This window comes from Halichoeres trimaculatus, unplaced genomic scaffold (assembly GCF_033239565.1).
Source record: "Halichoeres trimaculatus isolate MK-OKI-2021-1 unplaced genomic scaffold, fHalTri1.1 fHalTri1_scaffold_9, whole genome shotgun sequence".
Classification (NCBI taxonomy): domain Eukaryota; kingdom Metazoa; phylum Chordata; class Actinopteri; order Labriformes; family Labridae; genus Halichoeres; species Halichoeres trimaculatus.
The window spans coordinates 32929212-32949905 of record NW_027437188.1 but is presented as its reverse complement, the minus strand read 5'-3'; the positions used below and the strand labels follow the sequence as shown (position 1 = coordinate 32949905).

Genomic DNA, 20694 nt, shown 5'->3' with positions numbered 1-20694 from the left:
TCTTCTGCTCTTCTGTCCTTTTTCTGTCTGAAAGTTAGGCTTCAGTGTCCACCACCACTACAGAATTAATCACAGAAATAGTTTTCAGGAGTTTTATCTCTTCTCTCTACTAAACTTCGTCAGCTGGCGTGGTGTTGTCATAGAGACCTAGACGTGAGAAGTAGCAATTTAAAATAACCTGTAACTTTTAGTACTGGTGCTGATAATCTCATTTTAAAGTGTAGATTATGATCAGGCAGATATCTAGAAGTGAGACTTTTTCAAGATCACCTTTAAACTTCTCACAGCTGATTTAAAAATGTAATTAAAAATTGCAAAAAAAAAAATTAAATGAACATTGCAGCCATGCCTTTTTCTTTCATATTTCATATTCTAGTGTATATCAATATTTGAAGTTTTTTTTTTATAAAATAAGCACAGATCTGTTCAGTATTTTTCATATTTTTTTAAGAAAGGGGATCCTATAGTTCAAAAACTTGATGTGATAGGAAAAAAATGAAGTTTTTGATTCTGCACCCAACAGCTGTCAGACCTAACTCAACAAAAATCATGTTCCACAGCGTTATTTAAGACATAGAAACGTTTCACTCAGAAGCTAAATGTTAGGAACACAAATAAAGTTCTGCAGTTTACGTCTAGTCTAGTGTACGCCACAAGCAATTTCACAAAATCCAATACTTCATTACTCAGCTTCATCTGCCAGCTGCCTGTTCCTGAGCTCATGAGAGCTTAAAAAGGATGCAGCACAAGGTTAAACTGAGCAAAATGAGATAATTTGGGTACAAAAGGAAAAGTAATCAATCCAAACCAAGTGGAAATGTACTGCTATTGATAATTTTAGCTCAGTATTTTCTGGGGAACAAACACTCCAACTGCACGCTCCTCCTGATTGAACCACGTAATTGTCAAAGTGAACTGAAAACCAGCCGTTAAGAAGCAAGCCCATCAATCATCTCATTATCGTCTGCACCGCCGCCATTGTGAAGCAGCCTGCCGGCAAATGATTCGGAGAAACAAAACATAAATGGAGCGTAAATTATGAATTGCCTCATCAATTTGTTTTGACTGTGTTGAGTAGCTACAGTAGATAACGAGAGGACGCCGTCTCTGACCTGCATCCAAACAACATGACACCGCTCCCAAACAGCTGCTCTCTGCAACTCAAGCACCACCGTTATTTACAACAACGACAAACTGTGTTTTAACGGCTTAAGAGGACATTTTCCTGGATACACACACACACACACATCAAAGGCAGACAGATTATTCACTCTGCATTAACACACGCATTGGGAATTAATCTAGCTCGACTCAGGCCCGTGTGGAGTTTCTCGCGTCTGGAGGTTTTCGCAAAACAACAATCGAATGACTACATTTCATGCAAATCAGGACTCACGGCACACTGGGAATACTCAGCAGATTTCTAACTCAAATGAAGACATTTGGTACAAAACTATTTCTACTACAAACACTGAAAAAAAAACTGTGGAATCAGCAGTTTGTGAGGATTTCATTCAGGTGATCAAGCAGAAGGAAAAATAATATACTCATTCAATCCTGAAGATAAAAAAAATCATCAAAAACAAACAAACAACACACTGCTAGTGCTTAGTTGCACCAGCTCTCACTTTTTCTCTGAGGCATGACTTTCAATTGGAGTGAGATCTGGACTATTTGCAGGTTTTTCCTCAAGGAAAGTTTTCATAGTTTTTGCTCCATGGCGAGATCCTTTACCACCTTGAAAACAATCTTATCATCCCAAACATCCTTTCATTTAATGGACGAAGAAAAGTGTCCAACATGTGGCTGTAAACTTGTGTATTAATTGAAGATCCAATGACAGATCATCTGATATGCACCACAGATCATAAATGACCAAGTACCGATTCATGTAACATCAAAAACTGCCATGTTTAGGTACCGAAATGCATCCTTGTGACCACTGCAATGTGACGTTGAAATGACGTATATTTAACGTTATTTTCGACGTCCAAACCAGGTCTCCTGAAGGTGCAGAATTAAAGTTTTTATTACGTCTTTTTCGGGCGTCATATGGAGGTCAGATAAACGTCTAAACATGTTTGGATCCATTTTGAACGTCTCATTCACGTCTAGATTTGGTCTGCAAATGGCATCCAAATGCTGAAGTCACTACAAAGTCCAAAAAAAGTCAGATTCAGATGTCAAAATTTGTAGCTATTTTGCACGTTGCTCTGACGTCCTGTCGTCCGACGTTCGATGGGCCAACCCAATACTGACGTGATTATGGAATGAAAATCCTATCTTAAATCAAGAGCATTTTTAATTGATTTGAGAGCTGTATTTTATTGATTTCACACTCAGATTTTGTGATATCTTCTCTCAAAACTCTGCTCTTGCGCTCGAATTTGCTCTGCGCGTGCTCAAACTGTGTCCTCGTGCTTGGTTATAATGCTGCTCACTGATTTCCTGCGCCCACACTCCGGTTCTTCCCCTCGCGCTGAGGGAATTTTTGTTCACAGATCGCTGTCTGCGCTCGTATTTTTTTGTGGATCAACCAATAGAAGGCCCACTAGTATTGACCAATCAGATTACCCCTGTTTGTTCGTGGGTGTGTTTGCTGTTGTTCACGGAGCGTCACATACGGGCGGGCAGTCTTTCAACCTGGTTTATCAGCCCCTGGCCTGCAGGGCAGTAATAAATGTGATTTCTTTAATTTTTTTGTCCACTGTTAAAATCAAATATCATTCAATAAATACACGAGCACCTGTGTTTTTAACTGAAATAGCTATACTGTATACTCATAGCTACATGACAACAAACAAGGATAATCTGATTGGTCAATACTAGTCGGCCTTCTATTGGTTGATCCACAAAAAAAATACGAGCGCAGACGGATCTGTGAGCAAAAACTCCCTCAGCAGGAGAGGAAGAACTGGAGTGTGAGCGCAGGAAATCTGCGAGCAGCATTAAAACTGAGCACGAGGACACAGTTTGAGCGCGCGCAGAGCAAATTTGAGCGCAAGAGCAGAGTTTTGAGAGACAATATCACAAAATCTGAGCGTGAAATCAATAAAATACTGCTCTCAAATCAATTAAAAATGCTCTTAATTTAAGATAGGATATTCATTCTATACGTGATCTGCATGTTCCATACGTGATCTGCATGTTTCTCCAGTGTCCGATGTTTGGAGAGAGTGGAAGAGTAGGTGATTTTCCATGCTGGACATGAACACAGCATGGCAAGCTTGTATATTGAAGAATAAGTGAGTTAAATTGAAAAAATATTCATATATTATCGCTAAACAATTTGAGATTTTTTTACCTCATAAAAAAAAAAAAAAAACCAAAAATACTGATAGCCAGGTACAGGGCATCAGTACGGTATTGTTTTCAAATGTGAAAGGTACCCATCCCTGACTCTCGTCTTCATAAATCTCACCTGAACAGCACCAAACCAAAGCTCCAGCATCATCACCCGCCTAATGCAGCTTCACCATTCATTACTGAATATGACTTTGATCCAGTTGCTTTTCTTCATCCACTGTAACCGTATTTTTTCTGTTTGTAACTTTCCTTTAGGTGGTCAGACGTTGACTCCAGTTTCCTCTCATTTGCGCCTTGTTTGTTTGGCTGTACATTTTCTGTTTGCTTTCAGTTTTCTGTCTTGACGCTTTAGTGTCTTTGCTTGTTCTCTACAACCTTCTCATGTTGTTTGTACTTGCTCCAGATTTTAGACACAGCTAACTGTGAACAGCAAACCAATTCCCTGATGATTCACCTTCTTTAAGACGTGTGATGATCCTCTCCTTTGTTTTAACGAGCAACGGTTCATGTCAATCCATTCAGTGTAACAGCTCTTTAACTTCTCTTTTACTTCTAATTTTTTATTTTTACTTCTTTTGCTCTTCACTTCTTTAACTACAGACTTAGGCAGATTTAAGTCCCATTTATCCAACCATTATGTCCAAATATGGATACCTTCTTTTCTAACTATGTTACTGTCACTGCTCAAAGACTTCCATGCGTCCTTTACATTGAAATTGCTGTTAACCAATACATCCACCAGCGGGGGGCATCCCAGAGTCAAAAGTTTATGACAACGTACTTTCCTCGACCTCACCGGTCTGTTTCTGTAACAGAAAATGAAGCAGATCGGCTGTGGCGGCCATATTGGTAGTGGCAAGGGCTTCTGATTGGGTTAGAAAAAAAAATTAACCCCCGCACAGTGTGTGCCGATAGCGACTCAGACAGGAGACGTTTTTTCAACCAGGCTGTAAATGGGTTAATTTCTGCTCTGAAAACTTGTCAGAAAACTTTTTTTTTGGCTTGGTGTGTATGTGACTTCCTGTACTTTCAGAGTCAGCCTCATCGGACACTCAAAAAACAGCAGATTTTAGCACTTCAGCATTGTCTCATATTGTTGGAGTGTATTGTTAGCGGAGCAGAGAGTTGGAGTTTTAAATTACTTTTATTTAGAGGTGTCCCAGTCCGATATTGATATCGTGTATCGGTCCGATATCAGCAAAAAACAAGTATCGGTATTGTATCGGAATGCATCTAAAATCTCTGATATAAGCAGTTCCTGTTACCCATTGGTAAATAATAAATGGGTCAGTTTTTCCCCATACCTACTGTTGCTGATTACTGTTCCTTGTTTGAATAATATCACTTAATCAAGCCTTTTCTAACATGACAGACATTCTACAAAATAAGTAATAAAAGTATGCATGCTTAATGCTGATATCGTATCGGATTAATATTGTATCGGCCAATACTTAATGCTGCAGTATCCGTATCGTATCGAAAGTGAAAATGTAATATCGGGACATCCCTACTTTTATTTATCTGCTTTTTTTCACCTGATGAAATATTAACCGAACTTTTAGCAAACTTTGCCAGAAATGAAAACAACCTCCTGCAGGATGAAGCTTTAAAACTAACCAGAAAGAAAGTACGACAAAAGATTTTTTCAATTTCCTCTCTACAAAAAAATAATTTTGTGGTTTTAAACTTAAGATCTGAAACAGATTTGTTAAAACGTGGCTCCTGGCAGCAGTTTATCCGGGAGTTCAGGTGTTGTAGTGTCTCAGTGGAGCTGTCCGTGTTTCTGAGTGTGTTCAGCACCACGGACAGCTCCTCAAACTGTTGCTGTGTTCATTCTGAGGCCTGCAGGCAGCACACACACACAGAAAACCTGACACTTAAAGAGATGAGAGTCCAAAACCAGGAGCAGAAACCTGCCAAACTGAGCCCGGCTGGTGAAGACACACTGAGTCAGAGAGGAGTCTCCTCCTGCAGCTCCCTCCTCTCCCTGAGAGAGCTGGTGGGCTGAACAAGCACAAACCTCCTGCAGGTTTACCCAGGTCTGCTCCAGCTCAGCCGGCTTAGTGAAAGAGGAGCCTGAGAGCCGACACAGAGGATCTCCGCGGCTGCCCTGTCACTAAACCTCTAATGAAAAAGCCTCTTTTAGGGTTCGCAGGAAAGCCTGTCTGCAGGACTCTTTCTCTTCTCCTCCATTGTTGAGTGTGAAGAAAATCACCCTGGACTAACACTCAGGATACAGGTGTGATTCTGTGAAATCAATGCTGCTACACTCTGTTGAATATTACTCAGACTGCTGTTATCAGCTCACAGATTGAAGCTCACATTATCCAGTCAAATAAACACTCAGCGGGGAAGTTATTTTCTGAAAAGCTTTACAAAATCTGTATTCACGTCCAGCTCCCCTCGATGTTAAATTTATTTAAATTCTACCAAAGCAAGCCTGAGGTCAGGGGAAGTGTAATTTACATTTTAATTGCATAAAAGTCTAATTAAGCATGCATTCTTTAACGCAACACTGTAACCAAAGGTCTCAGGACCACCGTGACATCAGCTTTATCTCTTTATCTTTTGGTTTTCTCAGAAGTTTAATGACGTTTCATTCCAACCTGTATATTTTAGGAGTTTGGCTTCTCTTCCTGCTCTCTTTCCTGCACCACACTGTAAGTCTATTTGCATAAATATGGTAATGAAAAGGACAAAAACTGTGGGCTCCAAATTAACATCTGAACTGTGAGAAATGTGGAAATAGCTCTCAGGGGGCACGGAGCATGTCAGGAAACAAATGACAGGGCTGTTTGAAGTGACATCAAGCATGTTTGGATGGATTAATGACAGATGTGACGACTGGATGTGAGCAGTGAGGCTTGGTTTTGATCCTTCCTATCGAAGACCAGAGGATCTGTCAATCCTACAAAATGTGTCTGCAGCTTTAAGTCGACTTTAAATAACTCTGCCTGATTTTCTAAGATGTTGTGCACAAACCTAACACTCCTTTAAGTGCAATCACACAGTTTCCAGCTGGGTACGGAACAATAACAACACAGGTCAGAAAATAGCCGATGCTGACGTTAAGTGTCGGGCTTGTTTCCTATAATTTAGCTCTGCAGCAGCTGAGGAATAACAGCGTGCTGCAGGGTTGAAATAGCTAACTGAATGACTGACTGCTGTCACATCTTCGTCACAAAAATGCACACGCAGAAGCAGCGTGACGAGTTAGTGTTTTTTAAATACTAAATTCAACCTGTTATCAGCATAAAAATGTTCGGTTGTTCTGTGGGCAGTTTTTAGAAATGATATTATTAGGGCTGTCATTTTAACGCGTTAATTAGATTAATTAAATACACCGCAAATTAATGTGCTATGAAAAATAACGCAGATTAATCTGGATCCAAAACCCGCGAGGCGTTCAAAGACGCACTTATTTTCAAGTGTCTTGCATTTACAAACCGTTTGTCCTACTTGGAAAAGTGGTGTTCTCGTCAGATTTTCAAATTTCCGACGGTCCCTGAATGTATCACACCTGACGTCAGCAACATGCTTCAGACTGGGGGAAGCGAGAGTGGGTCCACATCTCGTTTATTCACACGTCCTTTTTGAAAATCTTCAGACAACCGTTTGCTCTAGCTCAATTCTGTAAAAAACAGATAATTCTACACTCTTTACTGCTTTAAACAAGCCCTGAATAATCGATATATGTCCTGTATTTAAATCTAAAGAATTCTTTGACGATTTCCTCCCATCTTCCTGGTGTCATGTTTCAGCTTGGGGCTGCTCTGCACCAATGAGCAACAGTTTGTGTGTTCAGAGCATGTTAAACTGAGAATACTTCACTTTTCTTTGATCCAAGACTTGAATAAAGTGTTTTCTACATAGTTCCTCACAGTTTTTAGCCTTTAGCCCTGGTTCTCCTGACCTCATAGAAGTATAGAAGTTCATATTGCAGTGAAAATCGAGTCCACATCGAGTAAAAATGTGACAGAAGCAAAAACCGTCCTAAAAATCAAATCAGCTTAACTTAGGTGCAGGACTGTGTAGATTTTGTAAAGATAGAACCACAACAGTTTTTTAATGTGTTCCTTATGCCTCAGGGTACCTAAAAATGTGTTGTATATATTCCCACCTTATTTTTAAATGTTTTTTTTTTAATGTCTTTTAATGTAATTTTAATGTCCTGGAATTCAAATTCTTTATTTTGGGACCTTAAGCAGATATGAGATTAAAATGTGATTTATTAGATTAATTAATTACAAATCCTGTAATTAATTACATTAATTTTTTTAATCGCCTGACAGCACTAGATATTATACAACAGAGGCAACGTCTATCAAGTTTTGACCGTCACAGAGCAACCGTTGTTTTGGAGGTAATAGCGACCATGCTAACTGGTAACTCACAGCCGACAGTATCATAGACTGTGTATAGAGTAGACAGTGTGGCTCCGCCATCCATCACTGTATGGTTTTGAAGACAAAATACCGCCGTCACAGGCGCCACCATTGTAGCAGTTTGGAGCCAGATTCTGTGCAGTAGAGACGATGAGGGATTCTGGGAGAATCTGAGTGGAGCTGGGTGACAAAAATAATATTTTTTTTTTTTCTTTCAAGAATCGAATGACTTCCCGACTCTACCTCCCGACATATTTTACAATCCCCCCAAAAAATACACAAGAACGGCAGCTGTCAATCATTGTTAAACGTTATGTAGAGTATACAGTATATCACCAAAGGTAAACAATAAACAGCCTTAACATCTGATACTAACTTCTCTCATTTCATTTAATTCAAAGAAAAGAGGAAGCGAAAAGACAAAGAAAAAAGAGACAAAATAAATGTTTGTCACTCAGGATTTACCCGTGATTTCCCATATTTCTCTGTTTTAGTCTTTATTTTTAACCTGATCTAAAAAGATGGAGTACATTATTGTAAGGAGGATGAGGTGGAGACACTGGGAGAGTATACAGTATATCACCAAAGGTTCTGCTATTTGGTGATGACAAACCAGGAGTGCAGGTGGATCAAAAGTATTCTGAATGGATAAGCCAGCTGTGTAACTGTCTCTTTTTGTTCTCCTATTAATGACAAAGGAACAGATTAAATCTGTCCTGGGAGCTGGCCCACACGGTGACGCGCTCCGTGTCCTCCAATGTGCCCCGCTGTCAATTCTCCTGCTGCAGGGACAGCGGCTCTGATCGTCTCCGCTACCGGGTCTTTCCAGACACTGTTTCCACAGTGCTGGGGATCACTCAGACCAATCAGATGCTGTGCCTTGGCCGCAGTGCATTTAAAGGCGAGGAGAGGCGCTCATTTGATTGGTGAAAACAGCGCTCGGCTGTGTTAAACCCACTCACAGCTTTTCTCCTCCCTCTCTGCCATTTGCGCGGAGGGAGGCATGGACGAGCTCCTCTGCGCTCCTCTGCGCTTTGACTGCGCCTCTCTTGACACTGCAGGAAACTTACAAAGTGCGCCGGTCACGCCCTGTCTGCGCGACGAAGGCCGGCGCAGGGCAGGTGCACCTGCGCTTGCGCTTGGTCTACGAAATTAGAGCCCTTTATATTTATTTGCAAATGAGTCAACACATTTGTGGATTTAAGCACGCATTTGTAGATTTGCCTACGTATTCTTGGTTTTGTGTACGCATGTTGTGGATTTCTGCATGCATTTGTGGATTTGTGTACGCATTTAGGGATATGTAGGGATATTTATTTGTGGCTTTGAAAAGGCATTTGGGGATTGGTGCAAGCATTTGTAGACAAGTGCATGCATTTGTGGTTTTGCATACACATTTGTCGGTATGTGCACACATTTGTGGAAATGTATATGTATTTGTTGATTTGCATATGCATCTGTGGGTCTGTGCACAAATTTCTGGATTTTTGCAAATCAGTTTTGTGGATTACTTTATGCATTTAAAAATCTGTCAGTTTATGCGTTTGTGAATTGACTCTCACATCTGTGGGTCAGTTAACACACATGTGGATGCATTTACTCACACACAAAAATAATTTTGCTACAGTAATATCTCCATAGACTCCTCACCTCCAGCTGCATTAAAGATCGTCCAGCTGCACTGAGCGTCTTCAGGACACTGGACAGACAGAAAACTCCTCTTCTTTTATTCATGTAACTCAGAAATGTTGAATGACAGAGAGGAGGAAGCTGCGAGCTGGAGAAGGAGACACAGAAGCTTCAAATGCCACTTAATAAAAGAGAGGAGACAGGTGGAGCTGTTTGTAATGATGATCTTTGCCTCAGAGTGATGATGATGATGATGATGATGGGTGGTGCAGTCCTTGATAAATACTGCTTTAATGTCAAACTGCAGGCTGTTATCTCCTGATTTCTCACAGGTTTTTGTGCTCACACACTCACAGCTCTCACTTTCTGAACACATATATGGTTATAAAAGAGCTTCTTACTGAAGTGAAAACCTGAGACTGTGTTCAGACTAAACTGTGCTCAGACGACCGACTCCTCTGTGTGTTTACATTTTACTGGTTTCCAGTTTTGGTGCAACGATTGCACTGAGTTGAGTTGCTCTTGCATGAAGCGTGATGATGCCATGGACTCTGGGTGGAGGCGTGCACAGAGTCCGTTTCTTTCACTGAAGGATGTTCACTTTTGTTCCTCTAAGAGGAGATGTGCTTTAAGGGTCCCTGAGGAGAAACAGGAGCGACTGGGTGTGTGTAGCTTTAGTGTAAGATTAAAGAAACATAAAACACAGACGGAAAGAATAATCTGAGACAAATGAATAATTAAACACCAATTATGTTCTTTAAATATGAACATAAGTGTAAAACCTGACTGTACAGAGGACTAAGAGGTATTTCCTAGTAAAACATGTTCTTGAGACTTTAATTAACTCATTGTCTGCCACTGACTGCATCTATAGATGTCACTTGTGTTTTTTAGCAGAGGGAGGCGGGGTCTGACTGAGCTTGTAAACTACTATGGGTGGCATTGGACGCTCTTTGGATGACAGATTAGCATCGAAACTAGAAGATGTAAGATGACAGACATAGAAAGGTTGGAAAAGTTCGGTCAGCTCACACTGGTAGTTCAGAAAGGAGGATCAAAATAAAGAGCTTCTTACTGGAGCACGATCTAAAAAATGTGTTTTCTCTGTTTTTCAGATCAAAAACAGGAAGAGAAACATGAAAGAGGAGAGTCTACTCTTCTTTTGATAGAATTAGGTGCCTTTATAGGTACCAACCAAATTATATGTGTAGTACTGAGTACCGATTTGCATAAAATTAAATGGTACCATGTTTAGGTACCTAAACACATCCTGTGACTACGAGGGAGTGGGAGAGTAGGTGATTTTCCATGCTGAACATGAACACAGCATTGGAAGGTTATATACTGAAGAATAAATATGTTAAACTGAAAAACTTTGGGATTTCATAATTCAACAAATTAAAATTTCTTACCACATAAACACACAAAAAGTACCAAAAATTGGTACCATTGAGTACCGATACCAACTGTCAGGTACGTGGCATTGGTACTATATTGACTTAAATGTGGAAGGCACCCATCCCTGGTCTTGAAAGATTAAAAAAAGCTCTGAAAATGGCTGGAAGCCAATGATCCAGATCACCATCTGGATCCAGGACTTTTTTAAAGGATTCTTTATCATTGTGAGATAGGGCTGTTTGCACCATATGTGTATATAACTCCACCATAAATGGTCGAATTGTTTTGCAAAACAAATACAAGACAAGGTCACCATCATTTCTGACAGATGTAAAAGTAAGATCCAGATCTTGGTAATATTCTGGATACTAAGCTCTGGAATATGAAATATGCACTGGGTCATCATAATTTTCAACACTGTCAGGAAACAAATTATGGTACAAACCTGCAACTAACACCTAATTGTAGCAGACAGTCTGCTGAAAGGAAGTATATCATTAAAGTCGGACTAAAGTGTTGGTGACAATCACAATATGCTTGGTGAAGGTCTGCGCTCTCTGAGTGCTTTTCTAGATTTTAATGCATTTTGCAGATTTTTCTTACTTATTAAAAGTGAACTAGAGCTTATTTTTGGCTTCTAATTAGAGCTTAATGGGGCAGAAAAATTTCCAGTAAATTTCCAGAAACTTTCCAGAAACTTTCCATGGGAGAGCCAAGCTAGATAAATTTGTGAATATTCTAAGTGTTTTATCAAAACTTGCCTCAATGAGTGTTAATGAGGAGTGTGGCTGTAGTAGCCTTTTAGCCTTTTTTATCTAAAATTATGATATAAAATGCATAACCCAACTTTATTTAAGGCTGTATTCAGACCAGAAAAGTCCTTTGGTCCACTTGTTTGGTCTGGACCAAAAGCGGACTTTATTTTTTTCGTTTGGTGCGGTTCGTATTCAGATTGTACTTTTTGTAAGTGGACTATATTCTGTAAACACATCCACGTGTGTGACGATCAGTGCTCTCATTGGACAGCACTGACAAAGGCGGCACACAGAGTACAGACCCAGAAATGGAGGTAAACATGTGTGTTTGTGCTCTTATTAGAGCTGCTAAATCATTTTTAGTTTCAAGAGCAGCTATGCAGGAGACGCTATGCTCTGCGTGTCCTGACCCACAACATGCCAGCAACAGCGTGGCTAAACAGAAGACGGAGGACCAGGTATGAACCAAAGACTGTTAGGTTACGGTGGCTTTACAGGCCCAAAAGGCGCATGTATCCTGTAGTTAGTTTGGATGGACATTGGTTTGTATTCAGACCTGCACCGGAGAACCACGAACTGCACCAGAGTTCGTTTGGAAGCGGACTGAGACCACCTCAAAAAGTGGGTCTCGGTCTGGCTGTTTGGTCCGCACCAGGGTTCGTTTGTGTCTATTCACACCTGCATGAAAAGTCCGCACCAGTGTGGGAAACGAACCCTGGTCCGTTTAAAGTGGACCAAACAGTCCAGGTCTGAATGCGCCCTAAGTTCTTTGTTTTGAATTCCCAGTTTACTCCTGTTTAATTCATCCTTGTGGAAACTTTACAACTTAAAAAAATCCTGGAATTTTGCAACCCTGCTTCAAAAACTTGTTGTCTGGACTTATCAGGTGAATGTGACATACATTAAGTCTAGAAAGGTTTTTTTTTTTCTATAAATTAGACAAAAACCTTTGCTAAGGTTAGACTTTTTTTGTTGTGTATCTACTCCTTTACACTCAATACTCAACTAGAGCATCTTTAACTTGATTTGGAGTCAGATATGAAGATCTTTACTTGGACTCAAGTCATGAAGTGACCCTTTTCTCACCTCGGGTAGCAAATGAGCTGAAGAGACGATTTCCTTCCTCTTGATCAATTCATGGCAGATTGATTTTAACTGATCTTATTTTTTTAGATTAGTTGATGCAATGACTCCAGCCCTAATGATAGCTGCTCTGGAAAATGAAAACAAATCAGCAGACCAGCTTCATTGACCATTAGCATTATTTTTCTATCCATAAGCAACATCAAAACAAAACGAGCTTCGATGACAGGATTTCAAGATGGTCTTTTCTGTTCTTTCTTCCACCGTCAGCTGAAGACACCGTCACCGTCTGAGAGGAGACGTCTGCAGAGATCCCTGCTGAGTGTCTGAGCGCGGTTTGAAGGATCTGACTCTGAGATAATTAAGATTTTCTCGCAGTGGAGCACCTTGTTGACACTTTGTCAGAGCTGTGATATGAACATGTCTCTTCACACGACTCGGGGTGCAGCACCTCGTAGAGATGATCCGTAGGCTTCAGTTTCACAGCGTTTAGCTGACCTCACGCTGACCCTATAAACACAATTTGTTTCTTATTCACCGACTAAAATGAGCTCTCGGTAAACAGGACGGAGAGTGTGTTGAACCGCCAATAACTCCATGCATATTAAAACCGCGACCTGACAGACTGGCTATTACCTCGCCGTGCAATTTTCCACGCGGCGGCTTAATGTTGCAGCTATGGATTAATATTTTGGAGGTCTGGAGGAGTCTTGTTTGTTTGCCGTCTGTGAGGCTGGGGCTGCAGACTGTAATTGATCAGGTTTGTGTTCTACAGGCTCAGGTGATTACTCTCAGACAGACAGCAAAACAAAGAGTTCATAAACACAGCCTCGGTTACTGCGGGCGGCGAGGAGCCAGCGGGGCTGAGTGCGCCCGCTGAGATAAGCCACGTGGAGAATAACGCATCACAGTGCATTGTTGGCGAAATGAGGAGGCTGATCCTGACTGTTTGATCCCCCTGTCCATCAAGAGGAACCTGTGTTGGTGTGTGTGTGTGTGTGTGTGTGTGTGCTGCAGTGAAGTCAGAGCTCCATATGTGTTTGGGAATCCGCAGCATGTCCAGCTTGTTTCCTAAAATAGTGTTTTTTTACGCAGTGGCTCCCACTGTGTGACCGTCTGATCCTCCTCGCGGTCACATGACCAAGCTGAGCTCCTCTGGCTCTTTACCTTTGTTTACACAGAGAAAGAAACACTCTGCGTCTTTGTTTCTCGTCTGTCACAGCAGCCCTGTTTATTAACTCTCAGTAACTGCTGCCCTCGGTTTTGGCTCTGCTTTCGCCTCGAGCTGGCATGAAGTGGAACTAAACGGAGCTGCAGAGAGTTTTAATCATTTGTATGCAGCACTATATTTTCAAATGCCAGTATTTTCCTCTTTGTTGTCCTCCGTGCACTTTAAATCTGGCGCTTGGAAATAATTTATCTGAAAACTGTTGGAAACAGACGGTGGATGTACACGTTTGTGTGAGACGAGCTGGTTTTAGATCGTGGTTTTCACTTTAAACACACGTGAAGCGAGCAGCAGAGAGTTTACAGAGGAGCCTTACCGTCCAGCTCTTCCACAGAGATGCTGGCCAGCACGTCGCTGTCGCTGTCCGACAGCGAGCGGCTCAGGTAGTTCCCCTTGTAGAGCAGACCTGCCGTCACATGGTGGAACGGCATCTTCTCCCTGAGAGAGAGGACAAGGAAACTGTTAGGAAACAAGGAAAGGAAGAAAGGAGGAAGGAATCTCATGAACAGTTTACAATGTGTTGGTTATTTTTTGTTTTTTTTAATGATACCTCTTGGCAATAAATCTTATTAGTTGCAGAGCTAGATTATTTCCCCTTTAAATGGTGTTTAAAAATTAGGGATGGGAGGAAAAAAATCGATATATCAAACAATTTAAATTGAGATTTTTTTTTTCTTAAGTCTTTAAGCTGAATAAATCCTAAAAACTGACACAATTTGATCTGCATTTTATGGGAAAATGGCTCCTGATATAGTCTGCAGACATCATCATCATCATTCAACTTTTTCACTTGGTCATGTGTTAAAAAAGCAAACTAAAAATCATAAAAATCTGAAATATTGAAGAATCGTAAAGGAATGGAATCACCCTTTAAAAATGTTGGTACAGCAAAATATCCCAATGCTTTGACCTTCAATTCAATATCAATATTTCAACTCTTAAAATTGATTTCTTTGTAAAAATAAAATCTTATATTTTAGCCGAGTTGGAAGAAAAAGACGACTTCAGCAACTCCACTGCTGTAGATGGCGCCAAAGAGCTACTCCACTGTATGTTGCCTTTAGACTCACCGGTCACTATATTAGGCACACCTGTCCAACAGCTCATTAACACAAATTTCTAATCAGCCAATCACATGGCAGCAACTCATTGGGCATGTAGACATGGTCAAGATGATCTGCTGCAGTTCAAACCGAGCATCAGAATGAGAAAGAAAGGTGATTTAAGAGACTTTGAACGTGGCATGGTTGTTGGTCTGAGTATTTCAGAAACTGCTGATCTACTGGGATTTTAACCCACAACCATCTCTAGGGTTTACAGAGAATGGTCCCAGAAAGAGAAAATATCCAGTGAGCAGCAGTTCTGTGGGCCAAAATGCCTTGTTGATGCCAGAGGTCAGAGGAGAATGGACAGACTGGTTGGAGCTGATAGAAAGGCAACAGTAACTCAAATAACCACTGGTTACAACCGAGGTCTGCAGAAGAGCATCTCTGAACACACAACACGTCCAACCTTGAGGCAGATGGGCTACAGCAGCAGAAGACCACACCGGGTGACCCTCCTGTCAGCTAAGAACAGGAAACTGAGGCTACAATTCACACAGCAACACCAAAACTGGACAACAGAAGATTGGAAAAACGTTGCCTGGTCTGATGAGTCTGGATTTCTGCTCCACATTCAGATGGTAGGGTCAGAATTTGGCCTCAACAACATGAAAGCATGGATCCATCCTGCCTTTTATCAACGGTTCAGGCTGCTGCTGCCGGTGTAATGGTGTGGGGGAGATTTTCTTGGCTCACTTTGGGCCCCTTAGTACCAACTGAGCATGGTTTAAAGTCCACAGAAAAAAAAGAAGAAAGGAAAAAAAAAAGAAAAAAAAGAAAAAAAAGGAAAAAAAAAAAAGAAAAACAAGGGGGGACAAAAGAAAAAAAAGAAAGAAAAAAAGGAAAAGAAAGGGGGGAGAAAAAAAGGAAAAAAGAAAAACCAGAGAAAAAAGTAAAAAAGGGGAAAAAAGAAAAAGAGAAAAAAGAAAAAAAAGGAAGAAAAAGAGAAAAAAGGGGAAAAAAGAAAAAATAAAGAAAAAGGAAAAAAGAAAAAGGAGAAAAAAAGAGAAAAAGGAACTAAGAAAAAAAAAGAGAAAAGAGAAAAAAAGAAAAAAAATAAAGAAAAAGAAAAAGAAAGAAAAAGAAAGGAAAAAAAAGAAAAACAAAAGCCCACAGCCTACCTGAGTATTGTTGCTGACCATGTCCATCCCTTTATGAGCACAGTGTACCCATCTTCTGATGGCTACTTCCAGCAGGATAACGCTCCATGTCATAAAGCTGGAATCATCTCAGACTGCTTTCTTCAACATGACAATGAGTTCCCTGTACTCAAATGTCCTCCACAGTCCCCAGATCTCAATCCAATAGAGCACCTTTGGGATGTGGTGGAACGGGAGATTCTCATCATGGATGTTCAGCCGACAAATCTGCAGCAACTGTGTGATGCTATCGTGTCAATATGGACCAAACTCTCTGAGGAATGTTTCCAGGACCTTGTTGAATCTATGCCACCAGTTTAGTAAACTGATAACATCAAAATCGTGGTAACTTTCTGCAGAAACACTAAAAACATACATAAGACCCACATATGACAACAACCAAATCAAAACTACAAGGAGCAAAAACTTTACACTAACAGAGAAACATATGATTCAAATAATAAAGAATAAACACAGACAAACTTAAGAAGATCTGAAAGACTACTAGTTTGCTCCATTTCTTTGACGTATATCAGACATTTAACGTTCAGAGAAAATAAACAGAAGACAAATGACTCCACTGAATCCAGTTAATTCTATTTTAAAGCTCAAACCAAGCAAACGACATGAAACGTGCGCTCGTTCATTATCTTGTTCATTGTGCTCTGGCTGAAGCTGAAACAAATCACCGAGTGCACAGAGTGGATAAACTGGACCCATAAATGAAGCAGAACTCATCGGCTAAGTGGAAAGTCACACACTGATGAAGTCTCCTATAACTCGAGGTGAATGTGTGTGTGAGAGTGTGTGTGTGTGCATGTGTGTGCACTGTATGTGCAAATGTGAGTGAGGCAATTAATTATTCAATAAATCGAAGCCCAAGGGCGCGGGGGGAAAATAAGAGCACGTCGAGCAGAGAGATTTGGCCGACGACTTCCTCCCCTCTAATTGGATTTGGTCTCAACGAGCACTCAGAGACAGAATCAGAGAATCTGAGACAAAGAGCTCCACACTTCACTCCTCTGAGTGACTCATCTGGCTTTTTCCACTTTTCTTTTTGGTCTCAAACTTTAGATCTTACTTCTGCAGAGTGGTGAAAGCCTGACGATTACAAACCGTCTCAGAGTGAATTATTACAGATGAGAAATGTGCAAAGTGAATCATCATTGCTGTAATGATAGGTGCTTAAAGCAATAAAGGCTTTTCAAGTAGTCACTAATGTTTTATTCATGTTAATGTCTTGAGCCTGTCCTAACATCATCTTTAACTCGTGCTGCAGGAAGTTTTCAGCGACGTCCTCGTGTTGTGTTGTTTTTCTAAAGGTGCTTCCTTTTCCAACCATGAAATGAGTTAATTGTCACACAGCGTGGTGTTAGAGGAGAAACCACAGATCAGTGCACTTCAGTGTCAAGCAGATTGTATGAGACAACACCTTCTTTATTTTAATATCACACAGGAAAAGACGTCTGTCTGAGTTTTCTTGAGACAGGGTTGTCCAAACTTTTTCATTTTTCCCATACCACTCTTTCTTCCTTGTCTGTCCTTGTTTTGCTCCTGTGTTTGTCTGGAGATCCTACATGTAACCATGGCTGCATTGTTTACATGTGAAATCAGCTGTTAGCAGCCAGTAGCATGTCAATGCTAACTGGTGCAAGGCCAGATGTTTCCCACAAGGTGAGGAGAAGGAGGTGAGGACGACGTGCTGGTTCTCAGGTGTGAGCCAAGAAGTGACGACATTGACCTGTACTTCCATCATCGTTATTGGGAACGTAAGATCTATCTCCAATAAGATGGACAAGCTAGCTGTGCTAACCCAGCAACAGAGGGAATACCAGAAGGCAGAGTAGCATCATGCTATCCGCAGACATGGCTAACGGAGCTAAGAAGCTGAAGCTGAAGAAGCTCAGTCCTGGACCCTGTGGAGGTGGAGGCTGGCTGACTGGACAATGATGGACAAGCTGTCAGCATCTATTTTCTTATGGAGCTTTTTACACTTTCTATACACTTTCTTACTTTTGTTTTCTTGATTGCTGCTGTGACTCCTCCTGAATTCCCCCTCGGGGATAAATTAAGTGTTTTCTCTTCTATTCTATTCTATCAGGGGGTGATATAGTAGTAGAAGTAGGATTTGTTATGTCATACATAATACAATATTTATCACAAGAGAGACATTTTAAACAAACTAAATTTCTTGTATTAGGTAGTCACTGAAAAAGCAAAGGCAGAAGCAGGATGCTAATCTGGGCCTAGCCTCCATATTTAACAAAATCATACTACATATATACTTTAAGACATGCACCAATTGATTGGTGCCGATCTTCTTAATTTTGGGTGAACGGCGATCAGCCTATCCTTACATATGAAACTGATCTTATATTCCTCCACAGTTATTGTTGCTTTTTGATCTGAGACCTAAAACTCAGGACACTTTATTGGTTGTTTAAGTTAAAACAAAAAGATTTTATTGTTTCACAGGTATTGTTCAATGATTTTCAATAAAATAAGACTGGAACATTGAGGATATATGCTGTCAGTTATAAAAAATAAAAATCAGTATCTGCAGGTCAGGATTTTTAAAGATCGGTGATCGGCCAGAAAATTGTGATCGGTGCACCCCTATATACTATATATCCATATGGAAGCAATATTTGTCAGAAAGTTGTTATGTCAGGTTCAGGATCTAGATTTTATCAGGACTGTTTTTCATATTCAGACTATTTTGACCTGCAAACAACATTTTTATACCCAAAATATTTCTGGTTTCTTCTTTCTTGTCCACCACTTGTGTCTTTTCAGCACCACTTAGTATCTTTAATCTCGTCTTGTGTCCTCTAATGTGTTTTTAGAACCCTCACACTTTCACATTATGATAAATCCATTCATTTAAAGACGTCAGCTGCAAGAGTAGTTGAGTTTTCGCTGGATGTACGAAGGTTTGGCTTTATACCAAGAGGCAACCAACTGGTCTAAGAGTATGAGACACAAAAGTCACAAACACACCAAGCCAAAAAAAGATGTTTTCAAAGCCTGGTTCAAAAAACATCTCCTGTCTAAGTCGCTAATTTCACCATTTTCTAACTCCGCAGTTTTGAGGATATTAAGGGGCCATTTACACGACGCCAAAAACAGTCAAATCCGATAACATTTTGTTGCGTTTTTGTGTTTCTTTTGAAAACGCTCTCCAGAGTGGAGAGTTTTCAAAACGCTCCTCCATCCAGCCTCATATAAACACAGGGGAGAGCGTTTCAGGGTGAAATGCTGACATCACGGCATGCGCACTCGCAGTTTCAGGTGAAGGTTGCGGGCGCAGCCACAACTTCTGGTTTAGCCATTCCTGTCCAGTTGGTGGCGGTAATGCGCCTCAAGTTGGATTGCCAACCGTTTCACAGAATAAAAACGGCAGAAAAAAAAAGAACAACCACAACAATGATGGCTGATTTCCGAGTAGCATATATACATACATATATCCACATCGCCAACTACTGGCCTGGCATGGCCACTACATCGTTGTGACTTGTCCTCTTGGAGTCGTATGAACATGGATCGTTTTCACGCCGTGAAACGTGTCTGACATCCGCCTTATAGCTGTACTCGAAGTCCCTGTCACTTCCAATATGGCCGCGGTAGCCAATCTAATTCAAAAATCTAATTCAGAAACAAGGTATTTGGTTTCGATTTTTGCTATAACCCAGCTTGCTATAGCCCAGCCCTGGTCTAGGAGTAGTTTGGTGAGACGTCAACAGGTATACTTTGGTTTTTGTTTATGCACTTGACATAAAATGTGAAATTTATGATGCAAGAGTGTCAGTATCAATCCAAAGAGCAGCCCTGCTTCTCAAAACTCAAAACTAAATTTCAACCTGCACATCTGAGGTTGTTTAACAGCAACAAGACAAGTTGATAACATATTTACAAAAAGGACTCAAGGACTCACAGCTGTGCATTTAGAAGATGGACTCATTAGACTGTACAACAAAACTATCAGAGGCATAAAAAGCACCAGGAGACTCATCATTAGAGGCTTAAAGTAGCGGTGTGTTATCTCTGATTTTATTATACAAAGGACACAGAGTGTACTTTGACAAAACTTTTATCAGGAAATGATGAAGAAGCAAAGCAAATAAGAGGAGCAGAGACAAAGTTACACCTCTAAAATCATCTCAAACAGTCTGGGATACACTCCATATCTGAGTTCAGGAAATAAGTTCAACATAATTTTCTCAGCTGTGAAAGAACATCCTGATCTCTGTGTCACGACTGATAAAATACGTCTTTTACCCTTTTTCTTTAACCCTGTTAGAGGTCTTTTGTCTTAGTCCGGAGCCTAAAAACAGCTCATGTTTCACCGTTTGGAGCAGCCAGCCATCCATTACCTCACAAATTGAAAACTGGCCCCTGCATCTTTCTTGTTTGTCAGCTTAATAAGCATGCAAACGAAAGACGACTGTGCGACTGTGCCCACAGCTTCTCAGGAGCAGCTTCCACAGCAGCTAATGTGAGGGTTTTCATTTCCTAATTCATCAATAATTCACTCGGCTCTGCGCTGTCATTATGAATATTAAAATCATCACTCTGCTCCTGTCTTTCATGTTATCGTGAGGAGTCATGTGGTCAGTGGTTTGATGCAGGTGTGAGCTGCAAACGTGTGTTCGCTGTTTTTTTTCTGCA

At 40.6% G+C, this 20694-nt stretch overlaps 1 protein-coding gene across 1 annotated transcript in view; it reads right to left on the bottom strand.

Moving 5' to 3' along the window:
- The window catches only part of LOC141797441 (calcium-binding protein 8-like), a 114331-nt gene that overhangs the window by 79771 nt on the left and 13866 nt on the right, over nucleotides 1-20694 (bottom strand). Inside the window, exon 3 of the mRNA XM_074678783.1 lies at nucleotides 14101-14222. Within this exon, the coding sequence (XP_074534884.1) occupies nucleotides 14101-14222 (122 nt within the window). The remainder of the gene's footprint in view (nucleotides 1-14100; nucleotides 14223-20694) is intronic.